Consider the following 23,804-nt stretch of genomic DNA (forward strand, 5'->3'; position numbering starts at 1 on the left):
CTACCCGCTCGTGGACAGTGTACATCCTCACAGAGATCTCCCACTTTAGCCGGGTCACCTGATCTGGGAAATATATAACCTCACAGCGAAACCTTTGGGAAGCCGGTCCCCAGTAAATGACATATCCAATGAAAATCATTGCGATACACGCATCAACACAAATAACCGTTCTCCGGGTCAATAGCCACTAATACAAACAACAAGATCAACGCTGGATCACCTGGTCTGGGAAATGTATAACCTCACAAGGAATTCCACCCTAGATGGTATACCTGGTCTTGGACCATACACTTCTTCACAGGAGTTCACCGCCTTTGCAGCTACCCGTTCGTGGACAGTGTACATCCTCATAGAGAATCTACCACTCTAGCCGGGTACCTGGTCTTGATCATACACACCCTCACAGATAATCCTTTGGAGATCAGGTCCTCAACAAACACCCTACTCAGTGATACATGCATCATTAATCGACTGCTCTGAACCATTGACCGCCTCGGGGTCAGTAGCCACAATATGGGCACAAGCATGCATATCAGCAATATGCATCGTATCACTTCACATAGAAGCATATAGTCCTACGCATCGTGTTATTGCCACGAGGAACATTACAATCCTCAAATAGGACCTCAAAGCATGCATAAACGACACATGAGAACACGCAGATATGGCAATCCAGTTGATTCTATGGGCGAAGAGTAACTAACTCTACCCGTCAGCCAAACAAAACAGCTGAATAAGACGAGCACTCATAACAATGCTCGTAAAACATACAATTACCATAAAATGGCTCAGTCCATCAGCAAGTAATTAAATTAATCGTAAGGCATAAACCATTGCATCACAAGCCATTCATAAGCAATCATACGGCAACAGTGATATCACAATATGTAAGCAGCTTATAAGACAAGCGGCCACATCAATCCTAGTTGCCACCAGTTCGTAGATTACGAGCTGTATGCAATCACATCAATCATAAGAGATGCAAGCCAACAAGTGCTACGCTACAATAAGCACCAAACAGTTCGACCAAGGGATAAAGCAAGTCACATGCTAATATGTAGCAACTAATATAATGCTATTATTATAAGCATTTAACTAGTATGAGAAGCTCCTTATTACTCCGCAAAGAACTGCGTAAGCAGTTTAACCAACTAGAGTAATGCCTTGACAGGCGTGCACAGCTCAACGAGTAGCATACTCAACTACCGAGCAAGCAAGCAACCGACCAGTGTGAACAAACTTTATGTTTCGATATTACTGGCCTGCGGGTACGCGCAGGCAAAACGTAGAAACAACTGAGACTAGTTCGGGCGTCTGTTATTCTATGTATTTTCAATAACCCGAATAGCTAGTTGAGTTCGCTCCAAAGGGGACGACTTTAGCCGAGAGAGGATTCCCCAGAGGCTGAAAAGCAGTGCCACGGATGCATCCAACTTCTGCAGAAGTGTTGAGCTAACTTGTGTAGCCCCTTTCCCCTTAACTCCAATGACTGGGGAGGCCGGATCATTGCCCGTGGGGTGGTTGTTAACAACCTGTCCATTGGAGTTTTGTACCGCTCTGTCCTCTCCCTTGACAGACAACCAGAAGCGAATGAGTGCGTTAGGGGTTGCTTAACTAACGACCCATCCTATGTTGTGGTCTTTAAACCACTCGAGCATCTTGCCTGTTAAGGCGAATGTGAGGCCATTTATGTGATTACAACATTTTTCATTTAGCATTGTTCGAGGTCGCACGACCGTCTCATCCGATCATCGCAGTACTAGACGTGTCGTACACGACTACAAGTACTCTAGGATGAAGGGGGTATAGCTCCTCAATAGAAGCCTCAAACAGGAGTGTTTCACAAAGATGTAAAGTTTATCACATTTACTTTATCTTTTGAAACAACAGTACCTTGTGCCAACATTATACATGTGATTATCTCGAATCACATCCGCTATCGGGGTATTTACATGTTTCGCATGACTCGATACCGGCCTCGATAGACGGGATACAGGTTTCTCAACAGAACACCCGCTAAGAAGTTCGCTCGAACCCCCAATTCGGGATCACTCGAGATATGCCAAAAAGGCGAGTAGAACCAGCCAATCACATCCTTCCAATTGCTTCGATTTGGAGCAGTCTTTGATGCTTTTGCGTAGCTCCCTAAAATCTCAAGTCGACTCTGCAGGACTGTGCACACGAAGAGCCAGGATCCTTGCGAGGTATCCCTCTCCTTAGACGAGGATGTGTCGCTCGCTCCCGACTGAACTCTTGTCGCAAGAGGGAGAGTGGTAAATGCCTCTTGCATCCTCCACGAGGATGCCTTTAAGGCATACACAAAGAGTAAGAACCTGCACGTCATCTGTAATAGCAAGGCAATACCAACACGTATGCAAAAGCAAGAGCCTAGGCGCAAAGCGCGACGACAAAGTAAAGGCGGTAAGCAGAAGTGCAACGCAAACCCTCGGCACAACGCGCAACGGTAAGTAAAAAGTGTAAGCAGGAGTGCAACACAGAACCTTTGCGCGATGCGCAACGGCAAAGTAAAGGAACTATAAGCAGGACTGCAACACAGAACCTTTGCGTGATGCGCAACGACAAAGTAAAGGCTGTAAACAGGAGTGCAACGCAAAACCTTTGCGCGATGCGCGGCGGCAAAGTAAAGGACAAGGATCGCGAAACCGCGTCCTTGAGTTAAATGTGTACTCGTATAAATATATATATATATTTCTATATATATATATATTTATTTAATGGTCCCTTTTTTAGTTAATTGAACTTAATTCAATTGTCCAAGTCTTCTGTGCAATCTTCCCTTACCTTTGAGAGTTGCAAGCTTGCTGACGTCTGCGAGTGTAAGCGATGGACGATTTGGGTCGCAGAGTACGAGCTGCAAAAGTGACGATCTTAGCAAGCTAACACCAAAATAGAAGGTCAGGGGCACCGCCGTCATCCTGACATAAAGGAAGCAGAGGCAGGGGCATCGTGCACATGCGCACCTGCTATGAGCGCAAGAAGTAGGGGCTGCGAGCCCCTGCTGACTTGCCATCGGGGGACTCTGAGGAGGCAGGGTGTTGCACCCCTGCCCTCATAAAGCGAGGGCAGACAGGGTTGCGCTCCTGCCTGACAAAGTAGAAGAGAAGCAGGGTCAAAGCCCCTGCCTGTCAACAACGAACGGAGGCCCGTCTGATGCCAGGGAAAAGCGAGGCGAGGGATTGCCCCGGCCTGCCGAAAAACAGCGAAGGCAGGGGCGATGCCCCTGCCTAACGAGAAAAGAGGCACAGGGAGGGCTCGACACCCTCTCCTGTCGCAACAAGGAGCAGGGAGGAGCTCGACCCCCTCCCCTATCAAAACAAAGAGCAGGGAGGGGGCTCAGCCCCTCCCTTGCCGTAACAAGAATCAGGGAGGGGCTCGACCCCCTCCTTTGTCAACACAAAGAACAGGGAGGGGGCTCAGCCCCTCCCCTGTCATAACACGAAGCAGGTAGGGGGCTCAACCCCTCCCCTGCCATGGTAGGGAGCAAGGAGGGGCTCAGCCCCTCCCCTGCCACAAGGGGATGCAGGGAGCAGGGAGGAGGGTCTCGACCCCTCCCCTGCCGTAACAGAAGCAGGGAGGGGTCGTGCCCCTCCCCTGCCGAACAGAGGGAACAGAGAGGAGGGGGGGCGAGCCCCTCCTCTGCCGGAAGAACCATGAAGAGGCAGGGGCTCCGCCCCTGCCGAGAAATCCACAAAAGGCAGGGGGCAGAAGCCTCTGTCGAAAAGGAGGGCCGACATAGGGAGCTTCGCTCGCTGCCGACGAAACAAGAGGGACAGGGGGAGCAAAGCCCCCTGTCGACACAGCAAGTGACAGGACACGGAGCCCCCTGCTGACGAATGGCGACGACAGGGGGCTCTGCCCCCCTGTCAGTCGACCCCAAAGAGAGACAGGGGGCTCAGCCCCCCTGCCGGCCGATCTTGAGAAAGGCAGGGGGGTAACCCCCTGTCGATGAGAGGCGACGACAGGGGGCTCTACCCCCTGTCGGTCGATCTCTCATGGAGAAGAAGAAGAGGAGGCGAAAGGAAGGGAAAAGAGGGGAGGTGGATGCGTACCTGGGGTCACCAGAGCGAAAGGTGGTGGCGGTGGGTCGCCGGCGACTTCGCAGCAGAGAGAGGGAAGGAGATGGCCGGCAACGGCGACGTCAGAGGGAGGTCGCAAGTGGCGTCGTCGTCGAAGGGAAGAGAGAACGAGAGACAGTGAGGGAGAGAGAGTCGGGAGAGCGTAGAAGAAAGGGGGGTTTCGAGAACCTCCCTCCCCTCCGTTGCCTCATAACCTTAAAAGGCACGAGAGAGTCGGTCGGGGTGCCCGACCGCCTGTCCCCTCTTTGGATCCGGGTCGGGTCTCAATCTGGATCCGACACGATCCAAACAATTTTTTTTTTCGTTTATTGCAGTTGGGGGTCCAATGACTCTCACTTTATGCTTTTTGACTTTGGTAAAAAAAGCATAAAGTTCCATTATGTCCAAAATCAAACTAAAAAGTAAAGAAAACCTAAGGAGACTAACCTAATCCTAACTAAACTAAAAACTAAAAAACTATGAGATTACATATTATGTTACATTATTTAATAGAGGAATACAAAAATATAAAAAAATATTCATCTTATTGAGAATGAATGCTTAAAAGAAGCATTATCTTACAAAGAGGAGAAAAGCTCTATATATAGAGCCAAGATGGGCATTTTAGAGAGGCATTTACTGTTCTAACAGTCATATTTCCCATAGGCAGTCCCAACAGTCCAACAATCATATAGACCCCCTACACTATACAATAAAGACAAAAATACAATACTGTCCCTAGTGGACAGTCACTATTTACATGAAAATAACAAGACCAAAATGCCCTTAGAGAGCATTACCTATTACATAACATACAATATATATATATATAACAACAACAACAACAACAACAACTACGCCTTCATCCCAAACAATTGGGGTCGGCGATATGAACCAAAAAAGAAAATCATTCTGGGTCTTCCACATGAACCCTTCTCCTCCAATCATTTCTATCCAAGGCCATGTCCTCGGTGAGGTTCAAAGCATTCATATCCTTTCCTATCATCTCCATCCAAGTCTTCTTAGGCCTACCCCGACCTTTTTTAACTAATATATTTTCCCATTTCTCCATCCTTCTAACTGGAGCATCATTAGGCCTTCACCGAATATGTTCAAACCACCGTAAACGATTCTCTCTCATCTTATTTTCAATGGGTGCAACGCCTACCTTCTTACGTATTTCCTTATTTCGAATCTTATCTTTTATTGTATTTTCATACATCCATCTAAGCATACGCATCTCAACTACACTCATTTTTTGAATATGATGTCTCTTGGCAGCCCAACATTCTGTACCATATAGTAAAGCGTGCCTAATAGTCGTCCTATAAAACTTTCCCTTCAATCGAAATGACATTCTACGACCGCACAACACTTCAGTTGCACTTTTTCATTTCATCCACCCAACCTTTATCCTATGATTTACATCTCCATCAATTTCTCCATACTTTTGAATGATAGATCCCAAATATTTGAAACAATCATCCACCGGTATTTCTTGCTCACCAAGCTTCACTACACTCCCATTACTACTTCGTTGCTTACTAAACCGACATTCCATATATTCTGTCTTACTCTTATTCAACTTAAAACCTCTTGCTTCCAATGTCTGTCTCTATAATTCTAACTTAGCATTAACCCCAACTCTAGACTCATCAATCAAAACAATATCATCAGCAAACAACATACACCACGACACATTTTCTTGAATTGATCTAGTAAGCTCATCCATCACTATAGCAAATAGAAAATGGCTTAAAGCAGATCCTTGATGTAACCCAACCGTTATAGGAAAATTGGTTGTCACCCCTCCACAAGTGCGGACATTGGTTACTACTCCTTCATACATATTTTTAATTATACTAATGTACTTGAGAGAAACACCTTTCTTTATCATTGTCCACCAGAGAACGTCCCTAGGTACTCTATCGTATGCCTTCTCCAAATCAATAAAAACCATATGCAAATCTTTGTTCCTCTCTCTATATCTCTCAATAAGTTGTCTAAGAAGATGTATAGCTTTCATAGTTGATCTTCCAGGCATAAAACTAAATTGATTCTTCGATATCATGACAACCTTCTTCAACCTATACTCAATCACCCTCTCCCAAAGTTTCATAGTATGACTCATGAGTTTTATACCACGATAGTTTGTGCAATCTTGTATATCACCCTTATTCTTATATAGAGGCACCAAAGTACTCTTTCTCCACTCATTAGGCATCTTATTTGTCTGCCAAATCTTGTTAAAAAGTTTTTTCAACCATTCTAAACCTTTCTCTCCCAAGCATTTCCAAGTCTCGATAGGTATACCATCTGGGCCGACTGCCCTTCTTGATTTCATTTTCTTCAAAGCCTCTGCAATTTCTTTCTTTTGAATCTTGCGCATGAAGTCACGATTCATCTCATGAAAAGGAATGGAGAAGTCTCCAAGATCCTGAGCATGACTTCCATTAAATAGCTTATCAAAATAATCTTTCCATCTCTCCTTAATCTCCTCAACTTTGACTAAAACCCTTTGTGTTTCATCTTTGATACATCTAACCATACCCAGATCCCTCGATTTCCTATCTCTCATCTTTGCAAGCCTATAAATATCCTTCTCGCCCTCTTTGGTATCTAACTTGTCATAAACCTCCTTATATACCTTATCCCTCGCGTTTCGAACTACTTTTTTAGCTTCCTTCTTTGCTATCATATACTTCTCCAAATTTGCATTATCACGACTCTGACTTAGATTTCTATAACACTCTCTTTTAACCTTAATAGCTAATTTGACATCCTCATTCCACCATGATGTATCCTTACCCAGCGGTGCACCGCCTTTAGACTCACCCAATACCTCCTTAGCCACCTTTCTCATGCCACCCGCTATCTTATTCCACATTGATTCTGAATCCTCCTCGAGACACCAATCAACTTCCTTAACTATCTGCTCTACAAACATTTCTTGTTTAGCTCCTTTCAGTGCCCACCACTTAATTCTAGGATATATCCTATGTCTATCCTTTTTGCGGCATTGTCTAATTCTAAGATCTAAAATTAAGACTCTATGTTGTGTAGCTATACTTTCTCCCAGTATAACCTTACAATCGATGCAACAACCCCTATCTCTCTTTCTAAGTAGGAAAAAATCTATCTGACTTGTATTAACCCCACTTTTTAAATGTTACTAGGTGAGACTCCCTCTTCCTAAACCAAGTGTTTGCTAAAATCATATCATAGGACAAACCAAAATCTAAAATCATTTCACCACTTTCGTTTCTTTCTCCTATACCATAGCCTCCATGGATACTCTCAAATCCATCCCTACTAATGCCTACATGTCCATTAAGGTCACCGCCGCTGAAAAGCTTTTCTCCATAAGATATCCCTTGTACTACTCCATCTAAATCTTCCCAAAATTGACACTTAATGGAATCATCTAAACCTACTTGAGGTGCATAAACACTAATAATATTAATAATATCCGCACCTGATACTAATTTAATAAGTAAAATCCTATCACCCTTCCTACGGACCTCAACTACATTATCTATAAACTCACGACTCATAACAATCCCTACTCCATTCCTATCCCTATTTATTCCTGTATACCAAATCTTATATCCCCAAGGTTCTATTAGTTTTGCTTTCTCACCTACCCATTTGGTCTCTTGTAGACATAGAATATCAATCTTTCTCCTACACATAACATTTACTAACTCTACCAACTTACCAGTTAAAGACCCTATGTTCCAAGTGGATAACCTAATTTTATGGTCTTGGACTAACTTCTTTACCCCCACCCGTCCAACAAAGTGAGGGAACCCTTGCCTATTTGACACCACACCCAGGCGCCGGTGTGACGCGTCACTACGACCTAGCAACCCTTGCCCATTTATCACTGCCTCCAGGCCTATAGAGTACAACGCGTCGCTCAGTAGGGAACGCCCCAACGAAATTCTCATATTGGTTCATATTCATAGGGTATGACTAAGTTTTTATGCTGGCTGTCACTGGCCTACCGCAACCCTCCTTTATCCGGGCTTGGGACCGGCAATGTATATATATTAACAATAAGCATTTAGGATATAACTACACTGAAAATCCAAACTTTGCATTTTAGAAAAGTCTGATGAATTTGCTGTTTTTGCATAATTGATGGATTGAATTCTGAAAATTTAGTCATGTGGTCTCGTATTTACATTTTGCAAATGCTTCATTTCATTGTGAAGATTCTCATGAAATGCTTTACTGGTATGTATCTGTAAATATTTGTGTGGAATAATATCATATTGTTTGAACAATTTCTAGGGTTTGGTGAAGTTGGTGACTCAAATGAGTGACAAAATGAGAACTCTGTCTGACATGTGGGCCCCTCCTATATATAGGAGACTTTTGAGCTTCGACAAAAAGGAAAGAGATATGTCAATAAGATGCCTTATAAAGATTAAGTCATGTATATTGCCTCCTCTTCCAGCTCTTTCAAAGGTAATGGTTGTTGGCATGATCCCCAAGCTTCCATTTAAGTGTACTATAAAATTGTTTATCGTTCTGATATAATGCCATTACTCGTGATTGACCATATGTAATTTACTGTTACATAAGACATTTTTTACTATATACTGATCATTTGGTATGAATTTTACCGGTTTTCAATTGATTTAGCTTCCAGCTTTTTGGAGTCACATGAGTACGATCATGGTGTATTTCATAAGCAATGGAGATATCATTTCCCCTAGAAGAATGTGTTGGGAGTAATTATTTTCTTGTTTTTTTCCATGTAAATGCTCATCTGGTGTGTTCTTGTCTCACATGTAAAATTTGAAGAACAGAAAAGTGAATATTTTCTATCAGCATTATTTGTGTAATTCACATCAGCAAGTGGAATGACTTTTCTGTGAACTATAGAGTACTTGAAAGCCTTCATGATCATAACTTTCATAAGCATAACTCCATGGTTAGGAACTTCCATTTGACATAAAAGACCCTAGAACTGTCTATTTCCTAATTTTTAGTTGGAACACATAAAGTGCCGATGAAGCAAAGGCATAGGGAATGTATAGTGCTCATTAATTTTAAATTATAAAGTCTCCACAGGGTGATGATTTAAATAGGTATAAAAATTCATTGAAGATGACTGTATTTCAGCACTATGCAGTGGCTGGTTTAAGATGTGTTTAAGGTCTCTTGTGGAGTATGTAACAGATTTAACATTATACCAATGAACTGGTTAGTACTTCAAACAGAGTCGAGTCCCACAGTGACCAACTCCATTAAATGGTTCATCTTCATCTCAGTAACTTTAGTTAATAGTTTTTACTGATATCACAAATCAAGTAAAAGTTCATCTAAATGCAATGATTTAGAGGAAACAGGTGAGCATACAAAGGTGGTCATGCAGGCAATGGTGAAAAGGTACTAACACAGTCAACATCATGATCTTGTGTAAAGGCTTTAGCTGTAAGGCACATTTGATGCTGTTCTAAAAATCCAAAACTTGGCTGGTCAACTTCTGTTTCTCTTTCCAGGAGGAAGAATTGACAGATTCAGAGCATATGATTTCTAGCAGAAATATCCTGTTACTGCTGGAAAGTCAATCACACTCTAAGATTGAAGCTTAAAAAGGTGTGAGAATAGGATAATGTGAACTATAAGAAACAGCATGCAGGGGAAACAGGGATATGAGAAGGGTAAAGGGAGGGTCAGACTCAGGATCACGTCTCATCTTCCTTTCTCTGTAGGAAAATTTTCAATTTCTTGTGAGAAATTTTTGTGTCTCATCCTCCATCCTAAGCAAATGTTGCAAAAATATCCATCAGGGGAAGGCACCACTTCTGTCTTTTTGTACCATCATCTTTTTCACTCCCTTCCATTCATTCATCTCATTGTTGAAATCTATCAAGAGGTGTTTCCAGTAGATTCTGAGAAATGGATCCTGTAACGGTTGTTGGTTGACTTCAGGAACTTTTGTGTACCATTTGTCTTTCATCTTTTCTCTTAAGGCAATGATTTTAAGCATAGAGATACCGATTTCTTGTTTTATGTTGTGTGTTCTTCTGGTTTTGAGAATTGGATTTCCTTTTGCTTGTCCCTGTAAGTTTCTTTTTCAGTGAAAATGATAGATTTGGCTCTCTCTGTAGAAGGAACATGACTTGAAGTTCATTATGAAAATAACCAGTCAGAAAATCATATAACAACCCATTGTTGCATCAAAAGGTTTCCATAAATGTGAATTAAATATACTATGAAGTCTCATCATCTGCCTGATACAAAAGATAGTTGTAGCGCCCCAAAATTTTCAAACTTGCTCAAATCAGTCAGTACCACATGTTTGAATTCGAAAGTGTGATCTCATCATGAAGAGTTTATTTTCTGGTCCAGTTCATCAAAAAGGTGCTTCAGATGCTTGCAGGTAGGGCCACACTGCTCTGAGATCTAACAAGGTTTCTGTCCTCTACGGTTGGTCATTTAGATGAGGAGCCTGACTCTTGACTAGCTTGAAATTCAAATCTTGAAGAAACTATATTGCCATCGTTCATGGTAGGGAACGTGACCCTGGTCCGAGCAAGTTAGCCTGGCATGTCATGGAGAGGATGAGTGTGGTATGATCTGGCAATATATCCAATTCCACATGTGGGTTCTTTTTCCCATATGGTCGTAACTGACTGAGGCAGTTACCCACCGGCATAGATCTGATTCTCATCGGAGACCTGCTGGAAACAGGTGAAACTGCCAGAGTACACTGCTCTAGGTCCTTAGAAATGGCATGGCTTGAGCGATCCTCTGATTCTAAATGACTAATATTCATCTCAACCCAAACAGGGCATAGAGCTTCTGCTCATTGGGGACCCTTTGGAAACAGGTAAAATCACCAGATTAGGCTGTGTTGGATCCTTAGTAATGGCATGGCACGATCAATCATCTAAACCTAAATGACTAAATCCATCTCGACCCCTATGGGGCCATTTAGCTGATCATTTTTTCTGAATGCTTATAAAATTTTGAGCTCAACATTTGTGTTGGTAAGTACGCCCTTACAAATAACAAGCGACTTTTAAAATTTTTCCTTGATAAACAGAAATTATTGATTATGAGCACTTTGGCATTTCTTCTTTGAAATAAAACCATGTAAACTGGATGATGTATTCCTTTTTTAGTATTAGTGGATTGCTTTTTGCTACAAAATCTAGTTATCCTTTGTTTTCCTTTTATATCCTCTCTTCCTCTAATACTTGATTGAACAGGTAGTCAGAGCAGATATCAAACAAAAATTGCTTCCTCAGTTAGATGAACTGTTGCAGCACCCTGGATGCAAGGTTCATGCAATCCAAGCTTGGGGATGGCTCATTCGGTTACTTGGATGTTGTGCTATAAAACACAGGCTTCTACTTAACCAAATGCTTAAGATACCTGAGAAGACCTTTTCTGATACTGATCCACAAGTCCAGATTGCTTCACAGGTATTCTATCAAAGCTTAATTCATTTACAAAGGAACTGTTGACTTGGAACTGCATTGTGGGCTGTCATAATGACTGTAATTTGGCAGTTGATATGTATATCAGTATGTTTACTGGATCATTGATGTATTCATTTATTCATTCTAATGCAAACAGGTCGCATGGGAAGCTTTGATTGATGTATTTATGCATTTTCATGTGCCATCCACAGAGGAACAAGTGCATCAACTTAGTGTTGTTCTACAAGAGAAACATGCAACACCTGAACATGCACATCGACTTAGTGATGTTCCGAAAGAGAAACATGCATCATCTGAAGAATCAACTAGCGATCGTCAGACACAAGTTTCTAGCTTTTACAAAAGCATAAAGCTCCTAATGAAACCCTTAGTTGGAGTCATGTCAAGTGGGTGCAACATAACTGTACGTTTATCAAGTATAAAAACATGGTTTTACTTGTTACATAAGCTTGATCTTTTTGTGAACCACCCCTCCATTATCTCTCTGGTGCTGGAGCCAATGCTTTCTACAGTCTTCCAAAGGGGACCTGATAAAAAAAACCGCTGCATATGGAAGTCATGCATAGATATGTTTGATGACTTTATCTTGTCAGAAGTTAAGGAACAAGATGTAAATGACAAGGAACATTCAACTGTTCTGGTTCCAGGAACTGCTTTACACCAATTTACCATTAGTTCTACTGATCCAAACTCATGGAAAGATTATTCAATCAAATGGATACCTTGGGATCTCAAGAGGGTAGATTTCAACATAAAAATGATTCAGTTCATTGCAACAAAAGGCTTGCAACAGAATGCATCCTCTGAAGTTGGTAAAATGGTTTCTATTGCTGTTTTGCGGCTTTTCAGTTCTGTACTTAAGGGAGTAAAGATTAAATTCAAACAACAATCACAACCATTCAGCTCTGTCCTGCTGTCATCTCTAAATATGATTATAATGTTCGTGAAGGACTGGTATGTGGATGTTACGCAGAAATTCATAAACATTTGCCATCAAGAATTGCATTATACTACCCTCCAGCTGTTGGAAAGTGTAACAGAGGAATTACCACATTCAATATTAGCCTCTCCGCTCTTTGACTTTCATTTAGACATCAAACAGATTAATGACTTGCAATCTGCAGATGCAATTCTAGATGTCAGGCCCAGGTTGACTGGTATCAGTTTGCTGATGTGTATGGATACCATTTCTCCCATGTCTTTCTGCACACTGCTTTATCTCATTGCCGCTGCTAACTTTATTTCAACTATTACAGACGACACCCTATTCCTTGGGATGGAGAAATTTTCACGGATTGTGTTCTCTGTATCTGATCCTATGCAAAATTTGCATGCTGTTGTTGAAATATTATATTTTTATATGTTTAAACCTATACCGGATGGACTATACCGGCTGAAGATCTGGAGAATATTTGCAAAATCCCTGAAGGAAGAGTTTAATAAAGTAGATGCCTTAACTTCTCTGGCAACAGAACCAAGTTCTTGTTTAGTGGTATGTTACTTCCTATGCTACCCTTTGGAGGTGTGCTGCTCTTCACCAAGTTTATTGATGACCATGGATGATGACGGGAGAACAGGCCCACGTGTGCCTAATATTCAAAAGAAGCATGAATTTGAGCTTGTTATTGACATATGGAGATCTCTTTATGATTCTACAAATCATGTTACAAGATGCAACAAGATTCATAGATTTTCAGAAGATTTGTGTCAGAAATTGATTGACATAGTTAATGGAAGAGATGAAACGGATCTGAAGCTCCAAAATTTCACTTTTATTTTGGTATTTGGTGAGACTGCTATTCATTTGTTGAACCGGATGTGGGTATCTGGAGCTGTAAGCAAATGTCTTGATCAATGCAATGATCATATCAGGAACGCTCTGGAACTTGTTGCAAGGTGTGTGGGATTTGGAACCTGACCTTAAAATTTCAATTTCAGCTACATTTGGTGGTCGTCTCTGGTTCATAATTTCTCATGTTTATTTTCTGTAGATTCTTGCAGCTGTCTCTAATGTTTGTGAAGACAAATCAAAAGTTTGATCATTCTACTATTTCCAGGTAATTGATCTTTTCATCTCTCTCTCTCTCTCTCTCATGCCAGCCACCACCATGGTATTTCAAGAATTGTTAGGGTCAAATTAACTGGTGAACTTGCTAAAATCCATTAGAACTTGTGAACATTAACTATTCACCAATGTGTTTATCCTGACCATAAAGATAACCAGGGAAGAAGTGTTCAATGTTTTCTTTTTCTTGAACTTGGTTTAAGCGAAAAGTTGTTTTTCAGTTTTCTTTATGGTATCCTGATAACAACTGACAAAGACAATGGACCCACAGGGTATCAACGCAGGTACCTCCGAGACAGAAGATACTATAAGAAGATATTGTTTCTAGGGGGTAATGCTATGATTATTATCTTATTTTGTATAGTATTTCTGGAGGGTCTGTTTGTGTTCGAGACAAAAGATACTATAGCATCTGTTGTCTGGTGGTGTGTACATAGTCTGAATGCCATGGCCAAACTACAAAGGCAAGCAGCCACTGGGTGACACGGGCACCTTTGATACAGCATTGACGGTATTCAACTTGCCTTGTGTTTGCCTTCAGTGAAATTTGATGCTATGACATCAAAACACATGCACTTCCAAATGACTTGCTCTTGTCATGGCATGTGATGTAACACTGACATGGCATACTTGAGAAAGGTCAAGAGAAACCCTTATGGCTCTTGCCCAAACCACAACCTATAATTGCTAATAAATTTTTGCTTTGTGAGTTTCTCTTGTTCATTATCCATAATAAGGCAATTCCTCATCTTACATTTGCTTTTTCCAACATCCCTTGCTTTGCAGAATTGCAATTATTTTGTAACTAAATTGTGTGGTTGGAATTCATGTTTCATAGGGTTTTTGCGGCTATAGCCAATCTTTTGAGCTGTTTTAAGACAAAAGACGACATTCTTTTGTTTATGGAGGTAAGTGTGAAAATTCATATCAAACCATAGTTCAGTTCTTTATCAATGCTCTCTTAATTGAGTTGTAGCAGAGAACAGGTCAGAATCAGTTATCTAACAGCTTTCTTTTTTAATAGATCATTCCCAAGACATTAGTACAATGGCTTTCTTCTTTCCATGTCCAACTGACAGATATTCAGGACCAAAGTCTTGTATCACAGATAGCAAACATGTGGACCCAACTGCTGGATTGCATGGGGAGGAGTCAGCCTCCTCTTATTTATGATTCTTCATTTCTCGACTTACAAGCACCTCTTTTGGAAGCAACTCTTGGTCATCCGCATATGCCCATTGCTAATGCCACAATATCATTTTGGAATAAAACTTATGCCAAAATGGCCTCACTCTCTTATCCTAGCTGCTTGCTTCCAGCGCTATGTAAGCTGTCACGCAGTGGAAAACTGCACCTTTCAAAGATCCATAATGGGTTTGATGTTGATGAAAATTTGAATGGTCCCCAGTGGTTGACAGTGAAGGCCACACAGAAGCAGAACTCCAAGAGAGTCTCATTCATGAAAGACGATAAGGATGTCAAATTCATCAAAGCGTCCTCTTTGGGCTTGAAGAGGAAGATGATGGAGCTGACTGAACATCAGAGGGAGGTGAAGAGGTTGCAGCAAGGGAGAGGAAGGGATTGCACGGGTCATGGCCCTGGGGTGAAAACTTATACAAAGATGGACTTCAGCCAAGGGAACGAGGAGTCACAAGATAGTGAGGGGCCTCTGAATGTGGATGCCATTCTACAGAAGCTTCGGGTGGCAAGTTAAGCTGAACTTCAAAAGTATGTATTATTAGTTTGGGTTCACTTCAGTTCAGGCATGAAGCTTCCAACTTGGATCCATTCTACCAGAGTTAGTCATCTTTTAGACAAGGTAAGAGGTTTGCTTGCCTCACCTTAACCTACATGATCCTTACTCTGAGGTGAGATCCCAATTCTGCCTTTCTGTGCTGCTCAGGTGCCAAAATACCCAAATCTGATCGTTAGTTTTGATTTAGAAAAGATGGCCCTGACAAAAGGAATTCAAAGTGTAATATCCTTCTGTATATATGTTTGTAAATGTATGCTTCTATTTTTATGTTGAAGTTATATTTGAAATAGTGGCATTTCTCTTATTTGGGTTTACTTATTTCAGAAAATGACCATACTGTCCTTGCAAAATGGCACGTTCTTTGAAATGCCTCACAATTTGACAAAATTCTCTTATATCCAAAATGTTCGATTCTTGATTTTTATTGGATATTTTTGCCCCTTCGTAAATATTGTATGATTGTCGCAAATCATTTTTGTGAATCACTCAAAATGTGCGAAACTCCTTTAATTATATTTCCCAATGCAAGTTCATAAATATAGTGACACATTCGTAAATAATTTGTGCAAATGTTCTCAAATTGTGGGAGCTTTCTTTAATTATAGTTTTTGATCACAAATAATGTGTGAATGTCTTCAAACTATGCAAACCTCTTTTAACTATATTTCTCAAAGTGCATTTTTTGCAAATAATTTTTGTGAATGTCTCCAAACGGTGTGAACCTTCTTTAATTATGTTTTCCGACATATTCACAAATATAGTACAACCTTCGCAAATAATTTGTGTGAATGACTTCAAATTGTATGAATGTTCTTTAATTATATTTTTTGGAGTACATTCGTAAATACAATACAACCTTCACAAATAATTTTTGTAAATGTCCAAAAAAATTGCGAACCTCCTTTAACTAAATACTTATGTTTACAAATATAGTGTTACTTTCGCAAATAATTTGTGCGAATGTTCCTAATTTTTTTTTAACTAAATACGTTTGCAACTATTGTATGACCTTCACAAATCATTTTTGTGAATGACATCAAAATGTGTGAACCTCTTTTAGCTAAATACTTATATCCGTGACTATTTTATGACTTTCGTAAATCATTTTTACGAATGTCCTCAAAATGTGTGAACCTTTATATGCTCATTAAATGTGATGCTTTGCATGTTCAAAAGGTCTATTTTGCATTTGAGAGTTATTTTTGTATAAAATTAAGATTTTTGTGGTCCTCGCGCTATTGCCCTGGCAATATTTTTTGATGACTTTTCGATGAATCTCCAATGATTGCTTTATCTTCATTGCATGATAGCACATCATCGTTGACTTTTTGAATGTCTTGAATCAATTATTTTTTGAAACATTAGAATGAATCACTTATTTTGTAAATTAATTGCATGGTTCTCAAGTTATGTTTGCATGTTCAGTAGTTTATTTTATTTTTTTGTTTAATTTATTTTCATGAGTCTCCTTTACTCATTTATTTTCATTAATTTGATATGCCTTTATTCTCAAATTTGATTATTTATATGTTGTTTATCTTGTATTATAAAGATGACTAGAAAATACTTGCATGATTTTTAAGTTATTTTTGTATTTTCAATAGCCTATGTTGTTTGTTTCTTGTAATTCGATTTTATGTGAAATAGCATATTTCAATAATCTATTTCATTTCTCCTTAGCTTGCCTGTTTACCTCTATGCTCAATTTTATTTTTTTTGAGAAATTATTCAGTTATTTATTAGAAAGAGACTGTCATGGAGGCAACACCACCAACACCAATACCTTTTGAAAGAATAGAGCAAACAAAGCAACAAGTGATTCATTCTACTATAGAATACAAAAGAGGGTTGACATGTTGATAGAAAGGGAACCGGTTTTGTGGCCAAAAGTATGGATAGTTGATATATTGCATGAAAATGCAACATTAATTTGCAGAGGCAGTGAGAAAAAAAGTTATTGCACAAAATGTTGAAAATGTAGTGTTCAAAATCTTGTCTCCCATCTATCGAGTAGTCAGTGAGGCAGGAGACATAGCTACCTGTAGTGATGAGATAAAGAGGGAGAATGTAGACATTGTGAGAGAGAAAAGGGTGAAGGAAGAATCTCAACAAGGAGAGGGTGCCAAGGCTGAGGTGAAGGAGACTATGAAGAAGAGAAAAGAACTATCTCTAGCAAACAGAGAGACTGGTGAGAGGAAAGAGAAGGAACCTCATCAAATGGAGGAGTGGAAGGGTGAGGTGGAGAGCGAGGGCATGGTCAATCAGAGGGTAGAGGAGGATCCTCAACAAAAGAAGGAGGTTGAGGTGGACAAGGTAAAAGATCATCATGGGATTGAGGTGGAGAGGGCAGAAAAGGATAAGTTAGAAGATCATCCCTTGGAGGAGAAAGTGCATGCTTCGTTAAAGAGGTCATAGCAGCAAACAAGGTTCAGTTCTCGTAGATATGTACTTTCTTAATTTGTTAGTATGCAATATGTTTGTAAGATGTTTGCAATCAATTTTAATGTCATATTTAATTATTGATTAAATTATCATATATGTGTGTGTAGAGCATGTTTGTAAGATAGCCAGTTTAAATATTGCAATTCAATGATTAAATTGTTATATGTATATGAAATATGTTGGTAAGATAACCAATTTGAATATTATAATTCAATTATTAAATTATGATTTGTGTGTGTGTGAAGCATGTTTGTAAGATAATCAGTTTAAATATTTTAATTCAATGATTAAATTATGATATGTGTGTATTTGTAAAACATGTTTGTAAGATAACTAGTTTGAATATTGTTTAAATTGTAATATATGTCTAAAATATATTTATAAAATAATCAGTTTGAATATTGTAATTCAATGATTAAATTATGATATGTGTGTACTTGTGAAATATTTATAAGATAACCAGTTTAGATAATGCAATTCATGATCATATATTCAATGCAATAGTGTATCAATTATTTATTATTGTGTGTAGATGTATGTAGTCTACTAAAATTAATCAATTTGAGTGTTATATTTAATAATTAAATTATAATATGTGATTGATTCTATGCAAATTCTATTATGATTGTAGGATTTGCAGCAACGAAGACCAGATGATCCAAAAATCATTATGCATTGGTTCTACTGAGTGCTTCTTAATACTATCGGAGGATGCGAAGGTCTAATTGGGTCGAATGCATTTTCGATAATTCTTGGATGTTATATCATGGAACATTGGTCATAGTCTCATAGATTCCACAATGTAGTTGTGAAATCAGGCAATGAACACGTTTTAATTCTTTGATTTTGAGATGACCATTACTTTAGAAGACGTAGCATGCATCACATGTGAAGTGCCACGGGAAGCTAGTGAATGCACCTTGATTTGATGATTTCAAGTACTAACGTTTAAGTTTTATTAGGAGCACCTGAGGATGGATTCAAAGGTTGAAGTTGTCATGGTTGAAGAAGACATATGACAACAAGGCGAGGAGAATGAATGGGAAGACACCCGGTGTGAGAGGGAAGGCTAGTCATAGGATAGACAAGGTTTTAAGAAAATTCATGCTCAACTTTTTTGGCACTTACATATTCATCGACACTGGTGAAAAGTCGATCTATGCATCATATATGCAACTGGTCCAAGACCTAGATCGTGTCGATAAATATGCATGAGTAGCAACTTCACTTCCACACCTGTATACAAATTTGAGCCAAGTGAAGCATGGAGAAAAAAATTCACTAGCATGGTTTTGTTAAAGGTACGAATATTGATTCATTAATTTGATTTTATTCATATGAAAATTTGATTTTGTAACCAAGTACTTAGGTTTTCACGTATTGCTACGTGGAATAGGTTACACAAGGGAGAAAACTTAGACGAAGAGGAAGAATGAAATGATGGAAGATGGATGGGTCCTCAGTTGAGAAGGACCCTTTGCACTGCAAAGTTGCACATGTTGATCGAAGCATCCTTACTTCTACAAATATGTGACGCTAACATGCAAACATCATAATCATCACAAAGCTACGAAGATTGGAACGTTCACAACACATATTTGCAAGCTCAGGCATGCATTTGCGGGCGTCATTGCTCAACCTAAGTGAATGTATATTTAAAGGAGGTTCGCATGCAATGAACACATGAAGGTCTTCAGTTCTGCAAATATGTGGACCTCGTAATCATCACATAGTTGTGAATGTTGAGATGTTCACATTACATATTTGCAAACTCTGACATGTATTTGTGGATATTTGTATTCAACTTAAGCGAATGTCCACCGTTTGCAAATTGTGACCTGTATTTGCGAATGTCCTATGTTTTGCATACTATGATATGTGAACATCACCGATTTGTGAGGTTAATGACCTCCACGAATGTCATGAGATTGCGGCAGTTTATGGTGTGAATATCATTTAGAACAAGCTCTTATATCTCTCTATTACTATCATCCACATAGTATCCACAAAAAAATTATAAAATCACAACACTTGTTATTATTATGAATTCAAAACATTTATTTGACATGCGAACTCATGTTTGTGTAAAATTTATAGTCTTTCAATAAATTCATATATATTAATTACAAAATATCGAAGGTAATGCATAAACCATACATACTAATGACGCTAAAATTTACAAAACCTCTAATTTACAAATAACTACATATCTTGGGGACAAGAAGTGCCATTATTGGACAACATATATAGGAGACAAAAGACATAATGACACAACGATTTGTCATCATAGGATTGGATCTCGACTCAGATCCAAGGACCAATTCCAATAATGACAAACTAGACCCAATACGAACATGACACTCGAGCGAGAGATGGGTTATCATTATCCCTTGGATCAATAAAAACCCATCCAAGGCCTATTTTTGACATTTTTTTTTAACTTGGGACTTTTCTTAGAGTTTTTATGAAGATTTCAAAATCCATGGCTTCTATGAGTGGAAGAATGTTTGATTCGACAACACCAATCGTATCCATGCCTGAAAATCGGTTCAAAATGAGGTGCGTCGAAGAAAAACTCTTTTCCTAAACTTTTGTATTTTGCTTTTGAGGCTGTAAACACCTGGTTAAGTTGGTGCAAACGGTCTCTAGTCTAAAAATAGTAAAGATTCGACCAATTCCTTGGGTTAAAAAACGTCAATAATCGAAGGGTGAACCTTTGATTTCCCAAAAGAAATCTCAAAATGTGTTTTGGGGCCAAATTCGAATAAAAAATTAGTTTATTTGGCTCAAATCACTCAAAACTAGTTTAGAATAGCTCTAGGCATGTTTAGAAACTCAAAAACAGGGGTTGATCTTTGAAAATCGGCTGAAAAATGGTCAGAATGTCGTAAAAAACCCTCAAACATTGATGACAATTCTTCGTCGATGTTGAGCTAATGACGACACTCCAGGGATGCAATAATGATAGTTCAATAGAACATGAAGTGTTGTTATCATTTCTCACTAGGAAAATGATGACAATGTCTAGTGTCGAAGAGTTTACCCTTGACGACAAGACCTTTGTGTTGTTAAGGAGGGACCGAAACTGGTGAGAGATACTTACCTGGGTCGTTCCTTTATGATGTAAAGCAAATTTAGTAGATCTTCGGGTGCCGGTCCTCGCCAATGTATCGGTCAAAGAGTTTTCTTCTTCACCGAGGGATGTGCCAAAGGAGAGGGGACAGTCTTGGGACTCAGAGAGACCTGAGGGGTCTGAGGAACTAGAGATCCTTCCTCGTAGGATGATCCTAATTAGAGGCCAGTTCATTCAGGAGTCCGTACGTAACACCTACAAATTTTAGAGATATATTAAAATGAAATACAATGGACTTTATCTATTTTTGGTCATTCCCAATTATTTAGCAATTAATTGATTAATTTTAATTATTTCACAAATAATCAACAAATTTTGATTTGTTAACACTTAACTTTGCTCCACAATAATTAATAATAAATAAATATCCAAAGGTAAGCAAAGATCCATTTGGATCTATGAGGATACAGTTTGAATCCTAATGGGGATCCAAATGGTCAATCCACATGCATTGGATCTCTGGATTTGGATTCACTTTGGCAAGAGAGTCCTATTAAGACCTCTTTTTGGATTAGGGGCTAAATAGATCTGCACTATTTGAATCTTTTTGGGTTTTTGACTCAATGTGCCAAACATGGGGATGGGGGTTGGGTTTTGACCCACAAGAAAAATGTTCACATGAGTTTTACACACATAGAAAACCCATGGGAGTGAGTGGAGAGTGGGACCCACCAATTAGGGCACCCCATCTCTTTCATGAAAACCCTAGCTGCCAACCCCCATTTACACGAAGCAGGTTATATGTTCCCCCCTGAAGACGCAGGTGCATGTTCGGGGGTCTGAATGAATGCCACGTATATAAGCACGTGGGGCTCGTATCCCAGTGTGTGTCGGCATCACTTAGCGTCGGAGTCCGATGCCATTGCAAAGACTTAAGTACTCTTTCTCACTATTCCTGCCATGAAATGACGGTTCGAGAAAAGGACAAAATGTCCTCAATCCAAAAAAGGGAGGATGATGTTAACTCTTTAAAGTCCAAACATTTCATTTTTGGTCTAAGAAGTAAACATTTGTACTATCTGGTGTAATAGGAGCTCTCTCTGACGACACACCCTTTGTCGTCGTCTGCTGCCACTGGAGCACCCTTTGTCATCGTCTGCTGTCGTCAGAGCATCATTTGCCATCCTATGTTGTTGTCGGAGCAACCTTTGTCGTCGCCTGTTGTCGCCAGAGCACTCTTTACCGTTGTCTGCTACCATCAAAGCATCCTTTGCCGTCGTCTGCGCAGTGGGAGCATCGTTGTCACCATCGGCTGCATCTACCTTCTGGGTGTTTCTCCTCCACTATCAGATTACCAAAAATCATGTCGTTTCAGCAAGTTTTGTGTAAGGTTTGGTTATGTAAACAAATCGATTTGTAAATCAGAATGCTAAATCTTACAATTGGTTGTACTATTTATGCTAAATAACATATATTTTCATACTAAAATAAATCAATTTATACTTATCCACCTTCTGGGCGTCAAAAAACAATTAACATGATTTGTTCTTATGAAGGCCAAACATTATAACGATATGTACTTATGAAGGCTAAATTTCTAAAATGATTTATACGTTGAAATGTAGCAATGATTTATACATTTAATACAGTAGCGATTTGTACGTTCGATGCAATAATGATTTATACGTTTGAAGCAATAATGATGTATATTTATGATTTATGAAGTTACCATGTTTTGTATTTAAGTTTGCTAAATCGTACAATAATGTTGATTTATGAAGCCCAAACATTACAACAATATGTACTTATGAAAGGTGTGATTTCTACAATGGTTTGTAAGTTTAAAGCAACAACAATTTATATATTTAAAGAAGTAACAATATGTATTTATGAAGTTACCTCGATTTGTACTTAAGTTTGCTAAATCTTACAACGATGTTTACTTATGAAGCCAAATATTATGACGATTTGTAATGTTGGTGATTGTTTAACGAATGTGATAATTTGTAATAATATATACTTGGGGAGGCAATTGTAATGTACAATGATGCGGTTAATTTTATGTGTTGTGCAGGTTAGCAATGACTAAAGTTCATAAGACAAGAAAGCCCCCGTCGTTCGATGGAATGACTATTAGAGAAACTATCCGCCACTCCCATATATATGAGTGTTATGAAAGGTACCAAAATATAATAAAGATTGAGAATGATAAAGACAAGGACAAAGCATTGGAATTGTATAATGCAGAGCATTATTCATCAGATATTGAGGCTGAAGAGAAAAGGGAGAAGGATGAGGAAGAACTAAAGTTGATGAAGAAGAAGGATGACGAAAATAAAAGCAAAGGAAGAAGGAGGAGGAGAATGAAAAGCAACAAAAGAAAAGGCAAATGAAGGAGGAGGAGGAGAAGAAAAGGCAAAGGAAGAATAAGGAGAAGGAGGAAGAAAAGGAAAGACAATTGAATAAGGAGGAAGAAAAGAAAAGACACATGATAAAGATGAAAGAGGAAAGGCAAAGGAAGAAGCATCAAGATGAGAAAGAAAAGGAAATGAAGGAGGAGGATGAGGAAGAGAAGGAAAGACAAATGAAGGAGAAGGAGGATGAGGAAGAGAATGAAGGGCAAATGAAGGAGAAAGATGACGAGAAAGAAAAGAAAAGGCAAAGGAAGGAGAAGGAGGACGAGAAAAATAAGGAAAAAGAAAGGAAGAAGCAGGAGGAGGAAGAAAAGGAAAAAGAAAGAAAAAAAAAAAAACAGGAGGAAGAGAAGGAAATGAAAAAAAATGAAGAAGTAGAAAAGCAGAGAAGGAAGGAAGAAGTAGAAAAGCGGAGGAGAGAGGCGACGGAGCAAAGGAGCAACAAGAAAGGCAGAGGAGGAGAGGAGGAGGAGAGAATGAGTGAGAAATAAGAAAGATATAGGAGGGAGAAGGAG

General features: G+C 39.2%; 1 protein-coding gene across 1 annotated transcript in view; it reads left to right on the forward strand.

Annotated features, from left to right (window-relative positions):
- The window catches only part of LOC149837432 (uncharacterized), a 61,251-nt gene extending 45,563 nt beyond the window's left edge, over positions 1 to 15,688 (forward strand). Inside the window, exons 5-10 of the mRNA XM_090007372.1 lie at positions 8,373 to 8,549; positions 11,306 to 11,521; positions 11,676 to 13,435; positions 13,531 to 13,596; positions 14,443 to 14,512; positions 14,629 to 15,688. Coding sequence (XP_089863498.1) covers positions 8,373 to 8,549; positions 11,306 to 11,521; positions 11,676 to 13,435; positions 13,531 to 13,596; positions 14,443 to 14,512; positions 14,629 to 15,318 — 2,979 coding nt within the window. The 3' untranslated portion in view covers positions 15,319 to 15,688. The remainder of the gene's footprint in view (positions 1 to 8,372; positions 8,550 to 11,305; positions 11,522 to 11,675; positions 13,436 to 13,530; positions 13,597 to 14,442; positions 14,513 to 14,628) is intronic.
- Positions 15,689 to 23,804: the final 8,116 nt, after the last annotated feature.

Source organism: Nuphar pumila, chromosome 5 (genome assembly GCF_984573655.1).
Source record: "Nuphar pumila chromosome 5, dmNupPumi1.hap1.1, whole genome shotgun sequence".
Taxonomy (NCBI): domain Eukaryota; kingdom Viridiplantae; phylum Streptophyta; class Magnoliopsida; order Nymphaeales; family Nymphaeaceae; genus Nuphar; species Nuphar pumila.